This window comes from Vipera ursinii (assembly GCF_947247035.1).
Source record: "Vipera ursinii genome assembly, chromosome: 3".
Lineage (NCBI taxonomy): Eukaryota > Metazoa > Chordata > Lepidosauria > Squamata > Viperidae > Vipera > Vipera ursinii.
The window spans coordinates 7,959,810-7,986,498 of NC_139516.1; the positions used below are offsets into that span (position 1 = coordinate 7,959,810).

The following is a 26,689-nucleotide window of genomic DNA, read 5'->3' on the forward strand; positions in this document are numbered from 1 at the left end:
CTGCCATTCCTTCTCCTCACGTTGTAAGTACTTTTTTTTGGGTGGGGGGTCTGTGTAACTTCAAACAGTCACTAGGCAACTGGTTGTAGCTTGATGATGTTATCCATTGAGTCGTGTCTGACTCTTGGCAATTCTATAGCCAGGGCTCTCCACCTCTTCCGATCTTGCACAAGTTCTTTGATTCTTTCTACGCTCTGGCTGGTGTTAGCTTTGATGGTGACCAGCCATCTTCTTCTTTGACGGCCTGGCTTCCTTTTTTCCAGTGAGTTCCCTGCACAACATGGCCAAAGTAAGTGAGAGACAGTTTCATGATTTTGCTTTCCAATGACGTGTCTGGTGTTATGAGCTCCACTACTTGCTTGTTGGTCACTTTTGTTGACCGAGGAATATATCTTTTTTCTTTTCTTTTTTTGCATCCCTTGTAAATTTGTAAATTAAGAAGCAACGGATAGAAACAAATCAAGGAGAGAACCAACCTGGAACTAAGGAGAAATTTCCTGACAGAATAATTAACCAGTGGAACAACCTGCCTCCCAGATGCTGTGAGTGCTCCAGCACTGCAGGTTTTTAAGCAGAGATTGGACAACCATTTGTCTGAAATGGTATAGCAGGGGTGTCAAACTCAATTTCATTGAAGGCCGCATCAGCATTGTGGTTGCCCTCAGGGGGCCGGGTGGGTATGGCCAGGGTGGGCGTGGCCTACTGGGTGGGCGTGGCTAGAGTGCGTATGGCCTTCTGGGTGGGCGTGGCCAGCTCTACATCGTTCGCATCAAGGGTGCCTATGGGGGCCTGGGCAGGAGTGGGACAGATCTGAAGGTCTCTGGCAGAAGGAGGGTCTCTGGGCCAGAGCCAAGGCAGCGGGGGCCGTTTCCTCACTGTTTCCAGGATGGCTTCGCTGGCCACATGAAACCACTTCACGGGCCGGATCTGGGCCCCGGGCCTTGTGTTTGACATGTCTGTGGTATAGGGTCTCTTTCTTGAGCAGGGGGTTGGACTAGAACAGTGGGCCCCAATCTTTTGGGCATCAGGGACCGGTTCCATGGTTTTTCCAAGGACTGGAGGAGGCGTGGTTTCGTGCTGCCTGCATCCCACAGATGGGGCTTCGCTTGTTTGCATGGACTGGTTTCTGGTGTGCCACAGACCGGTGCCGGTCCACTGACCAGGAGTTGGGGGCCCCTGGACTAAAAGACCTCCCATGTCCCTTCCAACTCTGTTATTCTGTTAACTTATAAGGTTGAAGGCTCCCTGCATTCAGATAGTTCTGGGTCTATCACTCTTCTCGAAAGACATGGAAGTGACATCTATGGTATTTTGGGAAGTCAAACCCCCCCCCAGAGAAGCAAATATTAAAAGGACAGAAAAATATATTTCCTCAAAGGATCTTAAAGAGGCAGAAAAGCATGCCCAAGTTTCCCTCCCCCAAGCAGAAACCAGCTCTATAGAAATGCAGATGTAAACCATTCAGGAAGGTTGAAGCTAGAAGATTAAGAAGACAAAGACACCTAAAATCTACATACCCCACCCAATCTCTAAGACAAGGCACAATAGGATTAACCCACAGATGCCAAAGGGCACACTCAGACTCAGGTCAAAGTTCATGCCACAGGAAACAACTCCAAGCAAAAGGCTCCAGAGGGTATAAAAACCCACTCCCTACATGTGCTCTCTCTCTCTCTCTTTTTTTTCTTCCAGAGCCATCTTCCTGTCTGGCTCTCCTCTTCAATAAACCGCAACCTTCTTTCTAAAGCAGTCGCCATGTTGTTTATTCCCAGCTTGGACTGAACCATGATGAAGACTTTTCCTTCAACAGCATATTTCCCTGATTAAGTTTGATGTCCTCTGCTAGGCAGAGATAAAGTGAGACAAGCCGTCTGTGCTTCAAGATTTATTTATTATTTATTTATTTATTTATTTATTTATTTATTTATTTATTTATTGAACTTATATACCGCCCTTCTCCCATAGGACTCAGGGCGGTTCACAAGGCAATTAAAATAACACTACAATACAAAAAAGTTAATAGCAATTAAAATAATTAAATTATCCTTGAGTAAAATATAAAACACCTGTAACTCTAATTAAAACCCAATTACAATAAGTTAAAAATTAAAATTCACAGTCCTGGCCGGAAAGCTCAAAGAGCCAGATCTTCAGGTCCCGGCGGAACGAACGAAAATCAGGGGCAGTCCCACTCTTGACATTCTCTGGCATGATTCTGGGCACTGAGGTCCTGACTCACCTGGTGAATATCAGACATGGACCTATTATAGGTGGGTCTGCCTCAAGAGACTGCCCTTTGTCCAAAATATAACCACATGCTCCAAAAAACGAACAAGCAAATGGCAATCGTCACGGCCTCTAGCCAAAACAGATGGGTAAAAGCTGTGATCATCAGTTCATGTATTACCGTGATCCCAGATCATAACAAGAATGGAAAATAGTAAGAAAAAAGAGAAAGAAAAAAAATAACAACAAAGGCAAGGCACAGGAAGGAGTTCAGATGGAACCAATACACAAAATAAGAGTTTAAATGTTTTTTTTCTGAGTTTTTTTTTTAAAAAAACAGGGCCAAAGTCTGCTTGACTGTTAATACCTGGACTCAGATCTGCAAAAAGGTAGTTCAACTGATCCGTAGAAGCCTGTGAATGTTTAGGTTATAACTGGGAATTGATGAATGTTTGCAAATCATTGCTTTTAACAAAATGCGCACCAACCCAACCTATCCGAGACAATTAAAAAAAACATCAAGAAGCCCTACTCACAGCAGTGTTAATAGAGCCCACGTGAAATATTATAAAGGCAGAACCTTTGCAATTCTGAGTAGGATTTAAAATTGAAGAAGTGAAAAACATGCCTAAATTCTGCCAGGAGCTGCTTTTAAATCAGCCTTTTCAGCTTTCAAGACAAACATCTCCAGTCAATTCAGATCTTACAGCTCCCTCTGCTGGCATTTGCAAAGACTTAGATTTGCTTTTGGGACACCCCGATATGATTCTGTTTGACATCGGCAAATGGGATTGTTGTTTTGCATTCAAAGCAAAATTAATTTATTATCGGTAAAAGGTAAAGGTAAAGGTTCCCCTGCACACGCGTGCTAGTCGTTTCCGACTCTAGGGGCCGGCGCTCATCTCCGTTTCAAAGCCGAAGAGCCAGCGCTTGTCCGAGGACGTCTCCGTGGTCATGTGGCCGGCATGACTAGACGCCAAAGGCGCACGGAACGCTGTTACCTTCCCACCGTAGTGGTCCCTATTTTTCTACTTGCATTTTTACGTGCTTTTGAACTGCTAGGTTGGCAGAAGCTGGGACGAGGAACAGGCGCTCACTCTGTTACGCGGCACTCGGGATTCAACCCGCCAAACTGCCGACCTTCTGATTGACAAGCTCAGCGTCCTATCCCACTGAGTGGAGGATTTATTTTAGTAAGCGTGAAACCACAGTTTCTCGGATCCGTGCTTAGCAGTCTTCCGAAGCAATGAACCAAGCATCTGCCTTGACATTACCCAAAAGTAACAGACAAAGCTGTTGCATTCAAAGTAATAGTGAGTTTCCTGCCTGAGCAGGGGGTTGGACTAGAAGACCTCTCAGGCCCCTTTCAACTGTATTATTCTGTTATATTGAGTGATCATGTCATCAGGTTAGTGACTACATAGATTTTCTCCAGGACACTCTGTCCCCAACCTGTTTCTTCAGATCTTCCCATGGGACACCTAAACATAAGTCAATCAATCAATCAATCAATCAATCAATCAATCAATCAATCAATCAATAGGAAGCTGTCCTGAACCATATTTTCAACCCAAATTCTTCCATTCTTTGAGCAAAATTGAACCCAACAAGATTTGTTTGTGCTTAGCTATTTAGCAGGTTATTAATAAAAGACTTTTAATGATTATTATTTATTAATAATTTATTAATAATAATTTATTAACAAATTAATAAATTGGTATCAGTGTATTCATTAATAACTTGTTAATAAATGAATTACTTATTAATTATAATAATTCAATATAATCTTATTAATAAAAGAGACTGGACAACCATTTGTCTGAAATGGTATAAGGCAGGGGTGTCAAACTCAATTTCATTGAGGGCCGCATCAGCATTGCGGTTGCCCTCAAGGGGCCGGGGGGGTATGGCCAGGGTGGGTGTGGCCTACTGGGTGGGCATGGCTAGAGTGGGTGTGGCCTACTGGGTGGGCGTGGCCAGCTCTATATCGTTGGCATCAGGGGTGCCTATGGGGGCCTGGGCAGGAGTGGGACAGGTCTGAGGGTCTCTGGCAGAAGGAGGGTCTCTGGGCCAGGGCCAAGGCAGTGGGGGCCGTTCCCTCACTGTTTCCAGGATGGCTTCGCGGGCCACATGAAACCACTTCGTGGGCCGGATCTGGCCCCCGGGCCTTGTGTTTGATATGTCTGGTATAAGGTCTCCTGCTGGAGCACGGGCTTCGACTAGAAGACCACCAAGGTCCCTTCCAACTCTGTTATTCTATATTCTATGAAAAAACTCCAGTCACATAAAACAGTAATTACAATCCACAATATTTTGTGTTTGATAGAAAACATCTCAACTTTTTATTAACACTTGGCTTTGCTTGGATTTGTTTCCATTCTTCTGTCAGATGAAATTCAGCAAGAACCTAAAAAAATGATGTCCCGTGTCCTGGCATTCAAATCTACCATTCTCATAAGGCACAACCAGGGTGGAATCCATGCGTCCACGGGGGACATTAAAAAGGGGCTTAAATGAGGTCATTATTCAATAGCTGAAAACGGCATAACTAAGGCAGGAGTGGGAAACTTGCGCTTTGAGCAGCTTTAGCTCACATGGTGAGGGATGCTGGGAAGTGTAGTCTTCTGTTGATATCTAGGGGAGCGTCGGCTTGCCCACCCCTGCTGGAATGAATCATGCAAACAGTTCAATTACGAAAAGACTCTACTGGTAGATTCAGCTGGAGAAACGCAGATAGTGTTGAAATCAGGAACTACAGATAGAACAAGATGTTTTGGAAGCAAATAAGAAAATGCCATTTTTAGAGCATGTCTTCAAGTAGAGAGAGATCAACGTGACCTTCCTATATCTGGAAGACACAAGGTTCTCTTGACCTGAGACCACCAGTACAATAGAATTTCTCACTGCTTAGCAACCTGAGAAGCTCACACACACACACACCCCACTCACTGAACCTTCCAAATATCTGTAAGCTTGGTTTCTATTATTCCAACAATTGATAAAACACAAGAGGGTGGTGTTTTTTTTTAACACCCTGCTAATTTTTCATCCCAAACCAATATAAGCACTGGTGTGAAACCAAAATCCTGGTACAAATGAAAATCTTAAGCTAAAGCAGCTTTGTAGATGTCTGCCCGTTCTTCACGTCTAATAGACCTGCAGGGCACCCCTTGTAGAAGGTTGACGTGGAGACGCAACTCACAAATCCAAGGTTCTCCTCTCTTGATGTCTTCCAACCTTCTCTTTCGCACGAACTTTCTGGAGGAAATTGTTCTTTCCAGCAATTAGAATGGCAATTCTGGTGGGTGTGCTCTGGACTTGGGATGCTGTCCAGAATTGTTTAAGACACCCCAGGAAGTCTACTCACGATGTCAGAGGATGAGGAGAAAAGGGAGCTGCCTTATTGGATATGATATGGATTACAGTCCCATAACCATAGTTTGGGCTTTCCATAATCTGCTCACTCACTCTCCATTAGGCGATATTTTTTTCTGAATCAAGGTCTTTTAGGCCTGCTGGTCTATGGCTGCCTTCACTGACAATGGCTTTGGCCACTGGGGTGACACAGTTGTAACTTAAAAATTCTGAAGGACCTCCAGTTGTAAAAAGCTGTTGTTGTTGGTAACCTTCACTCCATTGTTTTTTTTTAAGAGAGCTGGTCCAACATTATTCTACAGGTGTACCTACGTGTTCATAATTGTAATATGGGGATGGTTGTTCTCCTGCATACATGTACACTAGAATGACAGGGGTTTGCGAGGTTTTGCAGCAGGCCGCAAGCGAAGGAGGAGACTTTGCAGATCTCAATGGAAATCTGACGAATTCCTTGCCGTTCTTTTGTTCATTCTGGGAGGATTCTGCCTCCAGAACCTTGCCAAACCTTGACCTACCTACATCACCTGAGAAGCTCAGCTAAGCAATTGTGAATTCTACCTAGACATCGAAAGAAAACAAAAAATAAGAAAACCCATCATCGTGGAGTCTTCAGATTATAGAACAAGCAGCACACACTAGGTCTGGGATTTTTGTGTCCGTAGGACACTCACAACGATGGCTTCAAAACTCCTCAAAATAGGGCCAAAACATATGTTTTAAGTTTCTACACGCTTTTGCTGTAGCCCAGATGTCACCATGAATGTTGGGAAAAAATAAATTTGGGTGGGGTGGGAAGATTATGAGTGAATCCATGCACTTCTTGTCACACAGGAACATAACCAGGAGCAAGCTGATTCACCCTGGTTGCATATTTTGGGAGTGTGCCTCCAATGTAACACCATTTTGCTGCAAAAGACATGGAAGCCAGAGTCAGTATATTTAAACTGCTCCTAAGGTCATCTTAGAAAATTGACCCAGGTCTTTCCAGATACACAGGATTTCTATAATTCCCAACCTGAACAGCCGACATAGGTCTAATGTTGGCTAGATCACCGATATATGGGGATAGGAAGAATCCTCTGGGATGATGGAGGAATAGTACCTAATCAAAGAGGTGTGGGAGGAAAAGGATTAGTAGATGGCTAGTAAATCTGGAGGTAACGAGTTAATGCATGGACTTTTATCATTCCACAGCTGGTATGTTTTTCCTGGAATTCTGTTTTCCATTCTGGAATCTTGACACCTTCCTCTGAGTCCGTGGGTGTGTTTATAAGTCTATGTAGGCTGGATCCAGATCCATCCTTTGAGCTTTTCCAAAGATGAGGAATGTGCAAAGTCCAAGGGCATTCACAGCAGCCACAAGATTGAAAACAGAGACCCAGGAGCCAGTGTTTTCGATGAGGTGTCCAGCTAGGTATACACAAACAACACCTGTGTGCAGAGAGAAAACCAAAAGTGAATGTGCTGGCTTTTTAAAAAACAAAAAAACAAAATTTTGTTTCAACCCAGAAATTTTTAGACTGGAGGCTAAAACATACGAAGAACAGTTGAAGGAAATGGGTTTGTCTAGTCTTGTGAAAAGAAGGACTAGCGCAGGGGTAGGCAACCTTGGCTCTTTTATGACTCATGGACTTCAACTCCCAGAATTCCTGAGCCAGCATGGCTGGCTCAGGAATTCTGGGAGTTGAAGTCCATGAGTCATAAAAGAGCCAAGGTTGCCTACCCCTGGACTAGTGGTTCCAATATCTCAGGAGCTGCCACAAAGAAGAGGGAGTCAAGCTGTTCTCCAAAGCACCTGAAGGCAGGACAAGAAGCAACGGATGGAAACTAGTCAAGGAGAGAAGCAACCTAGAACTAAGGAGAAACTTCCTGACAGCTGGAACAATTAACCAGTGGAACAACCTGCCTCCAGAAGCGGTGAATGCTCCAAGACTGGAAGTTTTTAAGAAGAGACTGGAAAGCCATTTGTCTGAAATGGCCTGAGCAGGGGGTTGCACTAGATGACCTCCAACTTTATTATTATTAATATTATTATCATCATCAGAGCCTTGGTGGAGCAGTGGGCTGATGCCTCCTTAAGTAACACCAGCTGCCTGCAATTAGTGCAGGTTCGAGTCCCACCAGGCTCAAGGTTGACTCAGCCTTCCATCCTTCCGAGGTAGGTAAAATGAGGACCCAGATTGTTGGGGGCAATAAGCTGACTTTGTAATAATGCCGCTTGGGGTGTGTGTGAAAGCCCTAATAAGCAGGCATATACATAGAATGAAGGCTACTGCTAAGCTTGTAAGCCGCCCTGAGTCTTCGGAGAAGGGCGGGATATAAATGTAATAAAAAAATAAAATAAAATAAAATAAATAAATCATCATCCAGCTGGATTATCCTTATATAGTTTATTTATACTTATTTATTTATTTGGCTGTGTAGTTAGAGACACAAAGAATTTATCTCCAGTACAGAAACACTCTAATATACTTGCAAAAAAACAGAAAATACTTATACTAATAGTAAGGTGTAGGGCCAATAAAAGGGGAAAGTAAAAAAATAAATAAAGGGGGATTAATAATCATATTGCAGCCACACTCTATGGGTTAATATACATATAAAGGTAAAGGTAAAGGTAAAGGTTCCCCCGCACATGCATGCTAGTCGTTTCTGACTCTAGGGGTCGGTGCTCATCTCCGTTTCAAAGCCGAAGAGCCAGCGCTTGTCCGAGACGTCTCCGTGGTCATGTGGCTGGCATGACTAGATGCCAAAGGCGCACGGAACGCTGTTACCTTCCCACTGTAGTGGTCCCTATTTTTCTACTTGCATTTTTACGTGCTTCCGAACTGCTAGGTTAGCAGAAGCTGGGACAAGTAACAGGCGCTCACTCTGCTACGTGGCACTCAGGATTCGACATGAGGCCAAAAAAAAAAATCACTCCCCTTACTAGTCCCTTTGTTATTTCCTAGCTGTGGACTGAAATCTAATTCCACAGTCCATCCAGCTGGTCCCCTGGATACAAGCTTAGCTGAAAAACAATTAGGGGAATGGTGAATTGTTTGATACTCCATAACGTACCTAGTAAAGCTCCACCTGTATTTGCCACACCTAAGGAAAGATTAAAAAAGAAAAGGTAAGGTATAAATTCAAAAAGGACTTGATGTTCTGATATATTTTTTCATCATTTCTGCCTCCGTCAAGCATGCCGCCATCTTTTGGGGACTTTGAATAGTTTCTTCCTCTGAATTTATCACTCTCCTTTTCCTACAGGGAATTCTCTTCCCCCCTCCTTTATCGGGACATTTCCTTGAATGATTATAATTCCTCTCATTTTGGCCCTACAAATAGTCCTGAATCCTTTTGCTACCCTCAAGCCATCACTGATAATCTATATACTGCCAAAACTCTCTTGTCTGTTTGCCTGTTTGAAACCTTCAATTGGGAGACAAGGTGTATCACAGGGCGACAATTTTTGAATCCATTGTCCCAGATGTGCTTTTTTCAGGAGGCAACTGGGCTTTCTTGTTTTCCTTAGAAGACGTTTTGCTTCTCAACCAAGAGGCTTCTTCAGCTCTGCCTGGATGGTGGGGAACGGAAGGATTTATACTCCTTGCAGACAGCTGGCCATTTGCCTTCTAGAGTCGTTGAGGCCATTTGGAGGTTTATCTGTGCCCTCAGGGTCACCCAAGTGATGCAAATGGGTGTGGAGCCTTCTTGGAATTGCTAAAAGGACAAGCATCATCCATCTCCAGCCTACAACACAGTGCTGACTGTGAGTTGACTAAAAGAATGCAAATGACCAGCTGTCTGCAAGGAGTATAAATCCTTGGTGGAGCAGTGGGCTAATGCCTCCTTAAGTAACACCAGCTGCCTGCAATTAGTGCAGGTTCGAGTCCCACCGGGCTCAAGGTTGACTCAGCCTTCCATCCTTCCGAGGTAGGTAAAATGAGGACCCAGATTGTTGGGGGCAATAAGCTGACTTTGTAATAATGCCGCTTTGGGGGGGGGGCGAAAGCCCTAATAAGCAGGCATATACATAGAATGAAGGCTATTGCTAAGCACATTGATTTGTGCTTCTTAGATTGTAAGCCACCCTGAGTCTTCGGAGAAGGGCGGGATATAAATGGGATTGTAAAAAAAATCCTTCCATTCCCCACCATCCCGTCAGAGCTGAAGAAGCTTCTGGGACGAGAAGCGAAACGTCTTCAAAAAAACAACAACAAGGAAGTCCATTTGCCTCCTGAAAAAGCACCTTTGGGACAACTGTGACCTGGATGGCTGAGAATCTCCATAGACATTCCGAATCCATTTTGCGGCCAACCCAAAGAGAATCGGGACTTGTCCTTTTTCCCCAGCTCTTTTCACTCTAATCTCTCTGATAAAATCATCAGGCGGGAAAGGATCTTTCTCCAAGATCTTTCATCGTTTCCCTTCGTTCGTTCGTTCAGTCAGTCACGTTCGTTCACACCCCGCGGGAAAATGTGGGCCATCCGGTTCTGAAGGCTTCATATACTGTAAAGAGAGCAGATGGATATGACTTCCATGGCTTAACGAAGTCTAGTTCACTTATTCATGCTCTCTAACTATTCTTGACTCGTGATGATTACCAGCCAGGATGGCTAAAGGTGGTTTTCATGGTTCAAATAATCTGAGTTAATCCAGATGTCTGTGGAGATTCTCAATCATCCAGGTGTTGTGATTCAGGGTCAGCCTGTGGGTTCGGCAGTTGGGTCGGACGACTCAGAGGAGGAGGGGGGTGTTGAAGACCTTGCTGAGGGGGTTGAAGATCTTGCTGATGAGAGCCCTCAGCCAGGCCCCTCCCACTTGGTCACCACGGAGACCCAGCTGTGTGAGCCTGACAGTGCGGATGAAGATGACCCACAGCTGGCCCTGTTCAAGAACGCCCGATGCATGAGGCAGTCAATTAGGAGTAAACAGAGGAAGGCAATGGGGCTTCTCGGAAGGAGGCAGAGAGAAGCCACGCCCTGAACTCTATATAAGGGGAATGTCTGGGAGGGCTGGTTTGCTGAAGGCAACCGCTCGGATGGTTCATGTTTCTTAAAGCTCCGGTTTCTTGGTTCGTGTCTTGTTTGTTTTTGTAGCTATAAATTTGGCAGGCGTAGTTCCAGCCTCTTGCCGTTTGTGGAGGGGTTGTCCCTGCCTTTTCTGCAGGGCCGGTAGCAGGCTGGTACAGAACACCAGGTCATGGTTGTCCCAAAGATGCTTTTTCACGCGGCAAATGGGCTATCTTGTTTTTTTTTCTCTGAAGACGTTTCACTTCCCACCCAAGAAGCTTGGTGAGAGCTAAAGAAGCTTCTTGGATGAGAAGCGAAACGTCTTCAGAGAAAAAAAGAAGAAAGCCCAGTTGCCTCATGAAAAAGCATCTTTGGGTCTGTTAATCCAGATTTTCACAGAAAGTCAGACCCTTTGAAATTACCAAAAAAAAAAACCCTGAATGCCAAGGCTACATGCTGACCACTTTCTGGCAACTTTGCCTTCAAATGATATTTTGTGGTAATATAATTAGGGTGATTTTTTTTTCCTGACTGAGTACACACAGAGGATCTTAGAAGTAACTAACTGAATATGACAATACGAAAAGATAAAAAGGATTAAACCAGATTAGCATTTGGATGGGAGCCTAATCAGGAATCCCAGGGCATAGTCATCGTTGGGAAATTGGAAAAACGTCCCAGAAATGGAAAAGCCAATTCCGTATTGTTGCCAGGACACAACCATGAAGCCATCAGGAATCCCTCCCACTTGACTTGAAATAAATCTTATAATAGAAAAAAGTAATTGTTCCTCACCAAACAATAAACCAGCACATGAAGGAGCCAGATCCTGAATGTTGACTGAGATGCCACTGCACACAAAATAATAATAATAAAGATGTCTTAGAACCAAATCTCAATCAGCAGTTAAATTGGCAGGATTTGAAATGAGTTAAAACTTGAGTGCTGTGTTTGTAGGCCTATGGGTTGAGTATCTTTGTAGAAGGAAGTAGCTTTCCTTAACTCAAAGAAAGGTTAATCTCAGGCTGTAAGGCTACCAATGGCCCTGAGACCTTTTGCTATCCCCAGGCCATCATTAATAATCTATATACTACTAAAAACCCACTTGTCTGTTTGTAACCTTCAATTGGGGGAAATGGTGCATGATATAGCAGCCATCTTTGAATCCAAGTATCTCAAATGGGCTAGCTTAAAGGATTCAAAATCTAGGATCCATTGCTCCCTTGGGATTTTCAAGGATCTTCAGACCAGTTGTACTGCACAAAATTGTGGCCATTGCAGCAAAGCTGCAGTTACCTGCGGTCATGTGATCGTGATTTCTCCCTGCTGGCTTTCCACAAAGAAACACAATGGGGAAGCCGTCAGAATTCACTCCTGCTGCCAGGAGTGCTTTTTTGCCTGCTCAAGATCAGAATGATCTTTGGTTTAAGTAAGGATATATCTCTGAAATGATGACGGGTGGTCTGGTATTTGCTACAATTTAGAGGCCTAGTTGCCTGCCACTTGGTAGGACAAACTATAAAAACTACGAGCCATAAATAAAACTTGGAAGATTAAAAAAAAAGATCCTCAGACTGAACACTTGGGGACACGATGTAGCTTTTCTAAAAAAAAAAAACACCTGAACCACATAAAATATTTGAAAATGAGAGCATCAATTATTTATTCGACACAAGTGTAAGGCCACACTTGGAATAGTGCATCCAGTTTTGGTCACCACAATGTAAAAAAGATGTCGAGACTCTAGAAAGAGTGCAGAGAAGAGCAACAAAGATGATCAGGGGACTGGAGGCTAAAACATATAGGGAACAGTTGCTGGAATTGGGGACGTTTAGTTTAATGAAGAGAAGGGCGAGGGGGGACATGATAGCAGTCTTCCAATATCTCAGGGGTTGCCACAAAGAAGAGGGAGTCAAGCTATTCTCCAAAGCGCCTGAAGGCAGGACAAGAAGCAACGGATGGAAACTAGTCAAGGAGAGAAGCAACCTAGAACTAAGGAGAAACTTCCTGACAGCTAGAACAATTAACCAGTGGAACAACCTGCCTCCAGAAGCTGTGAATGCTCCAACACTGGAAGTTTTTAAGAAGAGACTGGACAGCCATTTGCCTGAAATGGTATAGGGTTTCCTGCCTGAGCAGGGGGTTGGACTAGATGACCTCCAAGATCCCTTCCAACTTTTTAAATTATTGTTGTTGTTGTTGTTGTTGTTACAACTTCAGAGATGACCTCATACTCACTGGTTCCCCAACTTCACCCCAAAAATATGACTCATCACAACTCAAGACAACTGCATCTTGTGTTCCTCCTTCAAGGAATACAGCATCATGTTTCTCTGTATCTACCTACTATAGGTAGTCCTCAACTTATGGCCACAAAATTTCTGTTGCTAAGTGAGACATTTGTTCAATGAGTTTTGCCCTCATTTTATTACCTTTCTTGCCACAGTTGTTAACTGAATCATGGCAGTTAAGTAAATCTGGCCTCTCCATCGATTTTGCCCGTCAGAAAGTGGCAAAAGTGATCACATGACCCCTGGGGACACTGCAACCATCATAAATATGACTCAGTTGCCAGGCATCCAAATTTTGATCAGGTAACTACAGGGATGACGTGATGGTTGTAAGTGTGAAAACAGCCATAAGACACTTTTTCCAGTGTCACTGTAACTTTGAACAGTCACTAAACGATCAGTTGTAAGTCGAGGACCAGCTTTGTCTGCCAGGTAGAGTGGACAAAATGATAGCAACTTGCTTGTGTCTGACCAAGCAGTGATATCAATTTTATGAAATTGTATGTATCTCCAGCCTTGGTACCAACACCAGGGGCTTTATATACCAATGTTTTTTTATACTTGGCAACTTTAATATGCGTGTACTTCAACTCCCAGAATTCCCCAGCCAGGTTTTACATAAGAAGTTCTGGGGTTACCTGTGGTTGAAAGTCTGAAGTCCAATGCTGGCTGAGGCAAAGGCCACTGCTTGGCAAAAGTTGGTGGAGTAACCTATCCCTAAGGCAAAAAGACTGGATACCCCGGAGCCAATGACCTCAAAGGAAATCAAAAGACAGAATTTTGGTTAATGTGCTGGTTATTATTTACAGTATGTATTTCCCTAAGCTTATATGCCATTTCACTCATGTCTGATTCTAAGCCAGGGGTCTTCAAATTTGGCCCTTTTATGATTTGTGGACTTCAACTCCCAGAATTCCTCAGCCAGCTTCTTGAGGAATTCTGAGAGTTGAAGCCCGCAAGTCTTAAAGTTGCCAAGTTTGGAGAGCCTTGGTATATAAACATGTCAGTCAGTCAGTCAGTCAGTCAGTCAGTCAATCAATCAATCATTAAATTACCAAAGGCCCCAGGTTGTCCTATGAGTCATACACCTAAGGCAGGGGTAGGCAACCTTGGCTCTTTTATGACTCGTGGACTTCAACTCCCAGAATTCCTGAGCCAGCCATGCTGAGGAGAAAGGAAGAGTTTCCAAGCTGAGCCATGCTGGCTCAGGAATTCTGGGAGTTGAAGTCCACGAGTCATAAAAGAGCTGAGGTTCCTCACCCCTGACCTAAGGGTACCAAAATCTCACATTGGAAATCATGGAGATATAGCCTTTGGTTCTTTCTCTGTAACAATTTTTTTCCTTTTACCTGCATAAACTTACGAGCGGTGATTGGTTTCCACCCTGAAAGAGAAAGAGAAACAATGAGCTGATTAGGGCAAATCCCATTTTCATTGCTTGTGTGGGGGGGTGTCTTTTGCCAGCTATTTTGGTTAAAACCCCACCACACAATATCGCAACAGGTATATTTAAAAATAATAATAATAATAAAGCACATACTTTCAAAGTTGGGTTAAAAAGTTTGAACAAAGAGCATTTCTTTTCTGCTTTAGAAAAAAAAACGATTGATCATGGGCCATTAAACCAGTGTTGATTCCTAGCTACCACATAGATAGATTTTCTAAAGATTGATTTAAAAACCAAGAGGAATATAGTTCTGGCAGGTGCAAAAACTAGGGCTGTGTTTCCCTTTCGGAGATGCGGTTGCTTTAAAGAGCTCTTGAGGTGTGCCCGATTTACACCACCCTGCATATTCTGGTGTACCAATACGGAACTGCATCGGCAGTGTTGCAAAACGTCGGAGAAAACCATGTTTAAGTCTCCTTTGCTATTTGTCATATCCTATCCTTCATCCTAGGGACGCGGTGGCTCAGTGGGTTAGGACGCTGAGCTTGTCGATCAGAAGGTCGGCAGTTTGGCGGGTCGAATCCCGAGTGCCGCATAACAGAGTGAGCGCCTGTTACTCGTCCCACCTTCTGCCAACCTAGCAGTTCAAAAGCACGTAAAAATGCAAGTAGAAAAATAGGGACCACTACAGTGGGAAGGTAACAGCGTTCTGTGTGCCTTTGGCGTCTAGTCATGCCGGCCACATGACCACGGAGACGTCCTCGGACAAGCGCTGGCTCTTCGGCTTTGAAACGGAGATGAGCATCGGCCCCTAGAGTCGGAAACGACTAACACGCATGTGCGGGGGGAACCTTTACCTTTACCTTTACCCTTCATCCACCCTTCCTCACCCCCAGTTAGAAGGGACACTTTTCACACTGTGAAGTGTCCGAGAAATAAAAAAATTAAGGCAAGAAACCTTAAATCACTATTTTAAAAAGCCATACTTTTTTCTAATCCTGAAGAGTAAAAGCATGTCACCATTCAATTGTGTTCTGAACCGACAACTCAGGAACAAAGAGCAAAATACCTTGACTGATACATTGATCAGACAGGAAGCCAGCAAACAAACTGGTTGGAATTGCCACCAGCCAAGGAACTACGTTAAAAATCCAGCCCTGAAAGGAAAATAGAAACAGGTATTTGGAGAGCTTCCTTGTTAAAAAAAAATATAAAATTCCAAGAAAAGAATCACCCTAGGGCCAGCTAAAAGTTTAAATCAAGGGTGCCCAAGCTTTGCAACTTTTAAGATTTGTGGATTTCGATTCTCAGAATTCCCCAGCCAACATTCTGGGAGTTAAAATCCACAATTCTTAAAGGTGTGAAGGTTGGACACCTCCCACTTTAAAGCCCAAAGGTGCTTTTTCAAGAGGCAACTGGACTTTCTTATTTTTCTTTGAAGAGGTTTCGCTTCTCATCTAAGAAGCTTCTTCAGCTCTGACTGGATGGTGGAGGATGAAAGGATTTATACTCCTTTCAGAGAGCTGGTCATTTGCCTTCTTTCAGAGAGTCACTGAGGCCACTTGGAGATTTATCTGTGTCCTCAGGGTCACCTGAGTAGTGCAAATGGGTGTGGAGTCTTCTTGGCTGCAGGATGTTTTTCTGCCCTGGGTCCCTTCACCGCTGAAGACAGGTGCAGGCTGTTGGGCATGAGTCCGTGTTGCCTGCATCTCAAACTGAAGCGCAAATGGTTCCTGTAGCCTGCAATGTTTTCTGGAAATCCACTCATACTCCCTCAGCATTCGAAGGGCGTTCATCCCAAAGTGTATAGCTAAATGCCAGCTATTTACAAGGAGTATAAATCCTTCCATTCGCCACCATCCAGTCAGAACTGAAGAAGCTTTGTGGATGAGAAGCGAAACGTCTTTAAAGAAAAATAAGGAAGTCCAATTAACTCCTGAAAAAGCAGCTTGGGGACAACCATGACCTGGATGACTGAGAATCTCCACAGACATTCTCCTTTAAACCATTAACTAGGTTGACTAAGTACCATCAAGTCATTTTCAACTCCTAGATTTTGTCCATGACCACCAATCCCTAACCTGGTTAAGGTCTTCTAATGGTGCACTCATTTCCCCTCTAATGAAGTCCATTCACTTTGCTGTTGGTTGTCCTCTTCTCTTTCTTTCTGCCTTTCTCAGCATCAAAACCTTCTCCAGAGAGTTGGGTCTTCACATAATGTGTCCAAAGTAGGACAATTTGAGCCTGGTCATTTGTGCCTCGAAAGTGAACTCTGGGCTGATTTACTCAATGATCCATTTGTTTGCGGTTGTTAAGTGGATCTGGCTTTCCTCCTTGACTTTGCTTGTCAGAAAGCCACAAAAAGGGATCACATGACCTCGGGACACAGCAACCATCATTAAATACGAGTCAGTTTCCAACTGTTCCGAATTTTGATCACACGGCCATGGGTGATGCGGCAAGGGTCATAAAGTATGAAAAAATGGTCGTAAGTCACTTTCTTTAGTGCCGTTGTAACTTTGAACAGTTCATTACTAAATGAACTGCTGTAAGTCAAAGACTACCTCAGAATCAGAATAGAGCTGGAAGGGATCTTCAAGGTCTTCTATCCAACCCCCAGCTCAAGCAGGAGACCTTACAAGAGGGGTAGGCAACCTTAGCTCTTTTATGACTCGTGGACTTCAACTCCCAGAATTCCTGAGCCAGCCATGCTGAGGAGAAATGGAGAGGTTTCTATGCTGAGCCATGCTGGCTCAGGAATTCTGGGAGTTGAAGTCCACGAGTCATAAAAGAGCCAAGGTGGCCTACCCCTGCCCTATACCATTTCAGACAAATGTTTGTCCAATCTCTTCTTTAAAAACTCCAGTGATGATGGAGCACCCACAATTTCTGGAGGCAAGCTGTTCCACTGATTAATTGTTCTCACTGTTAGGAAGTTTCTCCTTAATTCCAGGTTGAGTCTCTCCTTGATTACTTTCCACCCATTGTTTCTTATCCTGGTACTTTGGAGAATAACCTGACCCCCTCTTCTTTGTGGCAGCCTCTCAAATGCTGGAATACTGCAATCATGTCCCACTAGTCCTTTTCTCTAGACTAGCCAAGAAGTAAATGAAATAATTAAAATACATACACAACTCAGTGGTAGGGGGGAGGGGAAAATCTGATAGCTTTTTGCCCAGTAGCACTAAAATCATTATTCTAGAGAAGAACTTGAGTTGCTGAAAAGTGACACAAGCGGGGATTATTTCGGATTGTACTGTTATAGAAACTAAATTAATGTTACACTTAATAACGGCAGCCAGACTTTTGGTGGCGCAACATTGGAAGAAAGAAGATTTACCTACATTAGAACAATGGATACTTAAAAGTAGTGGACGTAGCTGAAATGGCAAAAGTTTCAGCATATTTGAAAGAACAGTCACAAGAAAAATATATTTTGGAATGGAAAAGATGGATTGATTATATTCAGAACAAATATGGGACTAAAAAGTTTCAAATAGCATATGAATAATTTTTAACAATTATAGAAGTGTTATTATAATTACTTTAGTTTTGTTATAAGGGAGTTAAAGGGTGGAAGGTTTGTTAACGTTGTAATAGATATTTATTTTATTTATTTTATTTTTATTTTAATTCCATTTATATCCCGCCCTTCTCCGAAGACTCAGGGCGGCTTACAAGCTTAGCAGTAACCTTCATTCTATGTATATGCCTGCTTGTTAGGGCTTTCACACACACCCCAAGCGGCATTATTACAAAGTCAGCTTAATTGCCCCCAACAATCTGGGTCCTCATTTTACCTACCTCGGAGGGATGGAAGGCTGAGTCAACCTTGAGCCTGGTGGGACTCGAACCTGCACTAATTGCAGGCAGCTGGTGTTACTTAAGGAGGCATTAGCCCACTGCTCCACCAAGGCTTATGCATATGTTTGCATAAGATTGCTATATGTAATACCCTGTATTCTGCTTTGGGAAGTCCGGGGGGGGGGGAGGGAAGGGGGGAGAGTTGATGGGGAGGGAGGGTTATTATTTAAAAAATTTGTAAAACCTCTCAATAAAAAAAGGATTATTTTATCATTTACAGGTCTGATCACTAGGTGGTGGTATTCTGCCACAAGAAGGCTTATTATCCAGGTTTTAATTTACAGCCGCTATCTTCATGCTTTGCTAGTTGATGCAAAACAGAGACAAACTCCTGACAATCATTTGTTCTAGTCTTCACCACTGGCGTTTATGCTTATTTGAGTTCCTAGGAGCACCCAGGGTGCCATAAAAAGGGAGGCAACTGTGAACACAAGATGTTTTTTCCGAAAGGCAAAGAGACTTTCTTGATTATTGTTATTTTCCATTGAAAACATTTCACTTCTCGTTCAAGGACTACCAGTATTAAAATCCCATCAAACAGTTATGAGAAGCTGTAGCGGTAGTAACAGAAAAACAGACTTACTCATGCTGGCTCTGGAATTCTGGGAGTTGAAGTCCACACATCATAAAAATCCAAGGTTCCCCACCCCTGTTCTAACCCATCCTCTTCCCTTCTCCCCCCACACTCCATTTTTCATCATAATCCTATCTTCCAACTCAGAAGAGGTACGAATAAAATTAGAACTCATCCAATTGCAAGGTGGCGAGCTGTTCTGTCCCAGCCTATGTGAGTCCTGGTTAGGCTCACAAGGAGAAACCCCTCTTCCAAAAAACAGGCAAGAACCGCAAGAAAAAAACCAACCCCTTTTATTATTCACAGACCGGGGTCAATGTCCAAGGCAAACAAACACAGTCCACAGAAACTCGATCCTCAACACAAGCGGTTGCCTTTGGCAACCAGCACCTCCCACACCTTCTCTTTTCTTATTCAGCCAAGGCGTGGCTTCCTAATGCCTTCTCCTTTGCCTTTGGAGCTGCCCCATTGCATTCCTCTGTCCTACTCGCTTCTCTTTCCTGTGCATTCGTGCATCCGTGATTTGTCCCAACCATTCTTCATCACTGTCCAACTCAGGCTCCCAGCACAGCCGTGTCTCAGCTTGAGCGCCAGTAGAGGGGCCAGGCTCCTCGTCCGACTGTAAGTCTCGGAGCTCCTCAGAGCCTTCCTCTGACTCTGAAGTCACTCCAGGCTTCTCCTCCTCATCTGATTCCTCAGACTCAGCTGCTGGATCCACTGGCTGGTGAGGAATCACAACACGAGCAAACTACACAATAAGATACAGTCACCCTCTTGGAGAAGTCAAAGGTGCGAGTTTACTCCAGGGCCGAGCAAAACCACTTGCCCCCCATTCTTTCAATTTCCCCTCCCATTTCCCCCTTCTTGTGAAGGATACGCGTGCTTACCTTTGAATCAGGAAAGGTTTCACTGAAGAATGTCGGTAGCCAGGAAAGCAGGGTGAAGAACGTGCTAGCCGCACACAACTGAGCCATAATCACCGCCCTGGGGAAGTTCATTGCCGAGTTCAGATGAGCAAGGGTTTTCTCAAGAACTGTGAAAGGGCCATGGCTCCCAGGCAGAGTGCACGGGTGGTCCTCGCATTTTACAACCACAGACCAGAATAACGGTTGCTAATAAGGAGGCTAAGGGATTGGTGCCGAATTTTGTGGTCTTTCCTGCCATGATTGTTAAGCCAATCACTGTATCGATTAAGAGAATCATGCAGTCATTATGCAGTCCGTGGGGATGCTGCAATGCTTATAAGTGTGCAGATTGGTTGTGGGTCACTTTTATAGTGTTGTTGTAACTTCGAACCATTGTAAGCCAAAGACTACCTGTATATGGTTTTACCTCCCTCCCTCCCTCCCTGCCTTCTTTCCTTCCTTCCTTCTTCCTTGCTTCCTTCCGTCTTCCTCCCTTTTTCCTATCCCCTCCCTTCCTTCTTTCCTTCTGTCTTCCTTACTTTTTTCCTAATTCCTTCCTTCCTTCCTACTTCCTTGCTTCCTTCCATCTTCCTTACTTTTTCCTATCCCTTTCCTCCCTCCCTTCCTCCCTCCCTCCTTCCTTGTTTCCTTCCGTCTTCCTTTCTTTTTCCTATCCCCTCCCTCCCTCCCTTTTCCTTCCTTCCTTCTTCCTTCCTTCTTCCTCTCTTTTTCCTATCCCCTCCCTTCCTTCCTTCCTTCCGTCTTCCTTACTTTTTTTCCTAATTCCTTCCTTCCTTCCTCCTTCCTTGCTTCCTTCCATCTTTTTTTCCTATCCCTTTCCTCTCCCCCTTCCTTCCTTTTTCCTATCCCTCTCTCCCTCCCTTCCTCCCTCTCTCCCTCCTTCCTTGTTTCCTTCCGTCTTCCTTCCTTTTTCCTATCCCCTTCCTCCCTCCCTCCCTTTTTTCCTTCCTTCCCTTCTCCAGAAGGGAATAAGAATAAGCAGGGGAATACAGCAATCAAGACCTCATTCAGGTATCCCCATAGCCAACACAAAGACAGCACTCAAATTTTCCATCAGGGATTTCTTAAGCAGTTTAAGCAATCAGATTAGGAAAAACCCCTAAAATGTAATCATTGAACAAATTCTAAATGCTAACGGGGACAGAAACTTACCAAACGGGAGGCTTCCTAAATATTATTCTCCAAGGCACTTTGGTCGATTTCGATGATAAGGAAAGACCCTTTGCCAGGTCACGGAGTGAGACTATTATTTCTGCAAAATATGAACAGACAGGTGGTTACAAACAGGAAACTCGGCAGTTTGGGAGGGTTTTTTCATATGCTGTGTTTGTCGGATTTCGTAGAATCCTGCCCTCCCCAGAACTGCCATCAGAAAGGGCCCTTCAGAGACAGATTTGCCAAACTCCAGAGACAACTAGTTTTCCACAAAGGATACATTAAACAAGACCAATGGTTCTAATCAATTGCAAAGCAAGAAATCTCCAAAGTAAATTGTACAGGAGTCCAAAAGGCACAACAGGGACCCAGACAAAAATCCTATAGGTTTTATACATTGGCTTTATTGGATTCCTGCTCTCGGCAAGGGTTTGGATGGCTGACACGACTCCTTTGAGTTCTCATTCCGTGCCTAAATTTGGATTTCATCTAATAGGTTGTATCCAGTTCAGCGCTGCAAGCTCTATTTTCTTCGACCAGCGCCAGCAACCTCCAAACCAGATCTGGAACCGAAGCCAAATGTAAAATTTATTTTATGTATATGTATCCTGTCTTTATTGTTTTTACAAGCAACCTGAGCCAACAAATATATCCAACGCATCTTCCCCCTCCACAACAACAATCTTGTGGGGTGGGCTGGGCTGAGAGGGAGGGACAGGCCCAAAGTCACCCGGCTGGTTTTTCATGGCTAAGGCTGGACTAGAACTCACCGTCTCCTGGTGACTGGCCCAAAGTCACCCGGCTGGCTTTCGTGCCTAAGGCAAAAACTGTTGTCAGGACTACTACCTGTACAGCCATTGGTGGATATATCACTAGATCAGGGGTCTTTAAACTTGGCCCTTTTGTGACTTGTGGACTTCAACTCCCAGAATTCCTCAGCCAGGCATGCTGGCTGAGGAATTCTGAGAGTTGAAGTCCACAAGTCGTAAAAGGGCCATAGTTGTCCACTCTTGGATTAGATAGATCTAGGGCCTTCACACTTGTCCCTTCTATGACTTGTGGACTTCAACTCCCAGAATTCCTCAGCCAGGCACACTGCCTGAGGAATTCTGGGAGCTGACGTCCACGTCACAAAAGGGCCAAGTGTGAAGACCCCTGCACTAGATGATCTGAAGGGTCAGTTGGAAGACAGGTTATATTGGAGAAGGTCTACCTACATGGCTATTAAAAGTGAACTTTGGCTTGATAGCACATAGTCAACTATTTCCACAGGGTTAAAATGTCTTACAATCTTTTAAGGAGGGTAACCCTGCAAAAGTACCGGTAATCCAATAAGTAGAGGTAATCCTCAATATACAACCACATTTACAACCAGAATTTCCATTGCTAAGCAAGGCAATTGCTAAGACAGCCACACCTGGTTCTACAACTGGTTTCCCATGGTTGCTAAGCAAATCACTGCAGTTTTTAAGCAAATTACGTGATCATTAAACAAACCTGGTTTTCCACATTGACTTTGCCGGTTGGAAACTGGCTGGGAGAGTCACAAATAGTAATCACGTGACTGTGGGATGCTACCACCCTCAGCAATACCTGCCCGCAGCCAGGCACCCAAATTTTGATCATGTGACCGAGGGAATGCTGCAATGGTCATTAAATATGAAGACCGGTCTAAATTCACATTTTTCAGTGCTGTTTCAACTTCAAATGGTTGTTAAACGAATGGTTGTAAGCTGAGGACATGTGTGCTAAAAAGAGAGTGTATACTAAAGAGAAATAATGGAGAGAAACTAATTCAGGAAAGAAGCAACCTGGAACTAAGGAGAAACTTCCTAATATTGAAAACAAATTAACCAATGGAACAGTTTGCCTCCAGAAGTTATAGGTCCTTCATCATTGGAGGTTTTTAAGACTGAACAGTGTTGCGATTCCTCACCAGCCAGTGGATCCAGCAGCTGAGTCTGAGGAATCAGATGAGGAGGAGGAGGGGCCTGGAGTGACTTCAGAATCAGAGGAGTTCCAAGACTTACAGTCGGCTGAGGAGCCTGGCCCCTCTACTTGCACTCAGGCTGTTACACGGCTGTGCTGGGAGCCCGAGTTGTACAGTGATGAAGCACAGTTGGGAAATATCCAGGATGCACAAAAGCGCAAGCAGGAGAAGCGAGTAGGACAGAGGAATGCAATGGGGCGGCTCCAAAGGCAAAGGAGAAGGCATTAGGAAGCCACGCCTTGGCTGAATTATAAAAGGGAAGGTGTGGGAGGTGCTGGTTGCCAAAGGCAACCATTCATGTTGAGGATCGAGTTTCTGTGGACTGTGTTTGTTTGTCTTGCACATTGACTCAGGTCTGTGAATAATAAAAGGGGTTGCTTTTTCTTGCGGTTCCAGCCTGTTTCTTGAAAGAGGGGTTTCTCCTTGTGAGCATAACAAGGACTCATGTAGGCTGGGACAGAACAGACAGCCACTTGTTTGAAATGGTATAGGGTCTCCTGCTTGAGCTGGGGGTTGGACTAAATGACCTCCGAGGTCCCTTCTGAGAGTTGTCCGGTAGATAGGGGGAAAAAAATGTTACCTACCTTTTTCCGGCAAGAGGAATTTACACATGCAGTACACCCAGAGCAAGGTGAGTAGGCCTGAAAGGTAGAAGACACTTTCCCATCCATACCAGTCAAGGAGCAGGGAGCCAGCTGCCCCCATCAGCAATGTCCTAAAAAAGGGGAGAGAGAGTTAGGATGGCGCACGTAATTGGCAGACCGGAATCTATGTAGGAGGTTGCCAGGCTGACCCCGGGGGAGGGTGGGGTGGGGGTCAAAGGCATCATCAGTCTCGAATCCCCTCGTGACCACAAAAGATCTAAGTCCAGCTGACCTTGAATTTCATTGACTCTTATCTACTGCCAGTTTGTTTCGACAATTAGTACAGGTAGCCCTCAAATTGCAACAGTTCGTTTAGTTCAGGGGTAGGCAACCTTGGCTCTTTTATGACTTGTGGACTTCAACTCCCAGAATTCCTGAGTCAGCCATGCTAAGGGGAAAGGGAGAGGTTTCCAAGCTGAGCCAAACTGGCTCAGGAATTCTGAGAGTTGAAGTCCATAAGTCATAAAAGAGCCGAGGTTGCCTACCCCTGGCTTAGTCACTGTTCAAAGCTACAACGGCACTGAAAAATGTGACTTGTGACAGGTTTTCACAGTTACGACCTTTGCAGCATCCCCATGATCACATGATCCAAATTCAGATGCTTGGCCACTGGGTCCATATTTACAACCGTTGATGAGTCCCAAAGTCACGTGATCCCCTTTTGTGACCTTCCGGCACACGAAGACAATGGGGAAGCCAGATTCACTTAACAACCAGGCTATTAACTTATCAACTGCAGTGAATCCCTTAACAACAGTGGCAAGAAAGGTTGTAAAAAGGGGGTCAAAGCTCACTTAACAAATGTGTCACTTAATAACAGAAGTTTTGGATTCAGTTGTGGTGGTAAATTGAGGACTACCTATAGTTTAGATTCTTGTAGAGAGCTTTTTGGCTGAGTGTCAACACGGCTAACATCTGTTCTGTCCCAGCCTACGTGAGTCCTTGTTAACTCACAAGGAGAAACCCCTTTTCCAACAAGTAGGCTAGAACCACAGGAAAAACAAACCCCTTTTATTATTATTTACAGACCTGCAAAAGGTCCAAAGGCAAACAAAACATGATTCAGTGAAACTTGATTCCTTCACAAATGGTTGCCTTCAGCAACCAGTACCTCCCTTTATGTAGCCCCAAGGCGTGGTTTCCTAATGCCTTCTCCTCTGTCTTTGGAGCCGCCCCACTGCCTTCCTCTGTCCAACTCTCATTGCCTGTCGGCATTTGTGAGCATCTATGATGTCTTCCAGCTGTGAGTCCTCGGAGTCTGACTCAGCTTCCCAGCACAGCTGTGTCTCAGCCTGAGCACGGATGGATGGGCCAGGCTCCTCATCAGATTTGTAAGTCTTGGAGCTCCTCAGAGCCTTCCTCTGACTCTGATGGCACTCCAGGCCCCTCCTCCTCCTCCTCTGATTCCCCAGACTCAGCTCCCGGATCTACTGGCTCGTGAAGAATCACAACAACATCGGATGTTTTTGCACTGACAACAGATGGAAATGCAGCCATCTTTTCCTTTTTGCTTTTAGAGTCAGATGATGCTGGGGAAGGAGGGGGATGTGAATGAGAGTCCAGCTAGGCGTAACAACACTAAATGTAGCGTGAGAATCAAGGTTACTGAGCCCAGAGCTGATAAAGAATTGGCGGGCTGGAGATCTGGAGAGGAAGCCCGTGCTTCAAGCTAATTCGGGAATGTGATTTATGACTTTTAATTGGAGGAGGGAATTGTGCTTTGATATTGTGCCCAGGGGAGGGGAATTCAGTTTTTGGCTTCGACTGTGTTAGTGCCGATGCTATGCTACTCAAATAAAAGATCCTTTAAGGTAAACAATGCCTCGAAGTTCTTTTGAAGAGTTTCATCTGCCGAAACCATGACAGCAAGAGTTATTCAAAGGAAAAAATAAAAACTGAGGCAGTCCAGTTGCCTTTTAGAAAAAGCACCTTGGGGTTTAGCATGACAAGAACGCTCTCCCGTCTGCTCTGATGATGCAGGAGACTCATTCCCATTCTGCAGATCAGAACCACAGTGGGGGAAAAGAGTTAATCCTCTAAAACACAGCCAGGTGTCATCATAGCTGCTATTTAATAAATAAAACCAAGTTCACACATGTCCCAAAGGTGTTTTTTTTTTCTAGAGGCAACTGGACTTTCTTTGTTTTTCCTTGAAGACGTTTCACTTCCCATCCAAGAAGCTTCTTCAGCTCTGACTGGATGGTGGGGAGTGGAAAGATTTATGTTCCTTGCAGACAGCTGGTCATTTGCCTTCTTTTAGTCAACTCATGGTCAGCACTGTGTGGTAGGCTGTAGATGGATGGTGCTTGTCCTTTTAGCAGTTTCAAGAAGGCTCCACACCCATTTGCATTACTTGGGTGACCCTGAGGGCACAGATAAACCTCCAGGAGGCCTCAACGACTCTCTAAAAGGATGCAAATGACCAGCTGTCTGCAAGGAATATAAATCCTTCCATTCCCCACCATCCAGTCAGAGCTGAAGAAGCTTCTTGGATGAGAAGCAAAACATCTTCGAAGAAAAACAAGAAAGTCCAGTTGCCGTGTGAAAAAGCACCTCTGGGACAGCCATGACCTGGATGACTGAGAATCGCCATAGACAAGTTCACACATGCTTCAACATCACACTGAGCTTGTCAGTTCTGACCATTATTCAGCCGAGAAAACAGCAGCTAATGCCTCCTTAAGTAACACCAGCTGCCTGCAATTAGTGCAGGTTCGCATCCCACCAGGCTCAAGGTTGACTCAGCCTTCCATCCTTCCCAGGTAGGTAAAACGAGGACCCAGATTGTTGGGGGCAATTAAGCTGACTTTGTAATAATGCCGCTTGGGGGAGGGGGGCGAAAGCCCTAATAAGCAGGCATATACCAAGAATGAAGGCTATTGCTAAGCACATTTGATTTGTGCTTAGATTGTAAGCCGCCCTGAGTCTTCGGAGAAGGGCAGGATATAAATGGGATTAAAATAAAAAAATAAATAAATAAAAAACTTTGCCAGGTTGCAGGAAATGGCTCTAGAGGGCAGGATGGGAGAAAAACGCATGTATTCTTTTTCAACCTTAGTCTTAGTGGACAATCAATTAAATATGAGCCAACAGTGTGCGGCAGCAGCCAAAAAAAAGTCAATGCAATTCTAAACTGCATTAACAGAGGGATTCAATCAAGATCACGTGTGGTACTAATACCACTCTATAAAACCTTAGTAAGACCACACCTAGAATACTGCATCCAGTTTTGGTCTCCACACTATAAAAAAGATGTTAAG

At 44.3% G+C, this 26,689-nt stretch overlaps 1 protein-coding gene and 1 long non-coding RNA gene across 2 annotated transcripts in view; one reads left to right on the forward strand and one right to left on the reverse strand.

Moving 5' to 3' along the window:
- The first annotated feature begins 4,297 nt into the window (after window positions 1-4,297).
- Window positions 4,298-26,689, forward strand: part of LOC310639380 — a 472,331-nt gene continuing 449,939 nt past the window's right edge. The window contains exon 1 of the long non-coding RNA XR_014492287.1: window positions 4,298-4,419. This is a non-coding gene — a long non-coding RNA (uncharacterized lncRNA). The remainder of the gene's footprint in view (window positions 4,420-26,689) is intronic.
- SLC17A9 (solute carrier family 17 member 9) overlaps window positions 4,544-26,689 on the reverse strand; it is a 43,950-nt gene continuing 21,804 nt past the window's right edge. The window contains exons 6-13 of the mRNA XM_083360903.1: window positions 23,370-23,500; window positions 20,793-20,892; window positions 19,602-19,698; window positions 15,346-15,433; window positions 14,239-14,273; window positions 13,528-13,643; window positions 8,662-8,691; window positions 4,544-7,032 (exon numbers count right to left, since the gene is read on the reverse strand). Coding sequence (XP_083217029.1) covers window positions 6,744-7,032; window positions 8,662-8,691; window positions 13,528-13,643; window positions 14,239-14,273; window positions 15,346-15,433; window positions 19,602-19,698; window positions 20,793-20,892; window positions 23,370-23,500 — 886 coding nt within the window. The 3' untranslated portion in view covers window positions 4,544-6,743. The remainder of the gene's footprint in view (window positions 7,033-8,661; window positions 8,692-13,527; window positions 13,644-14,238; window positions 14,274-15,345; window positions 15,434-19,601; window positions 19,699-20,792; window positions 20,893-23,369; window positions 23,501-26,689) is intronic.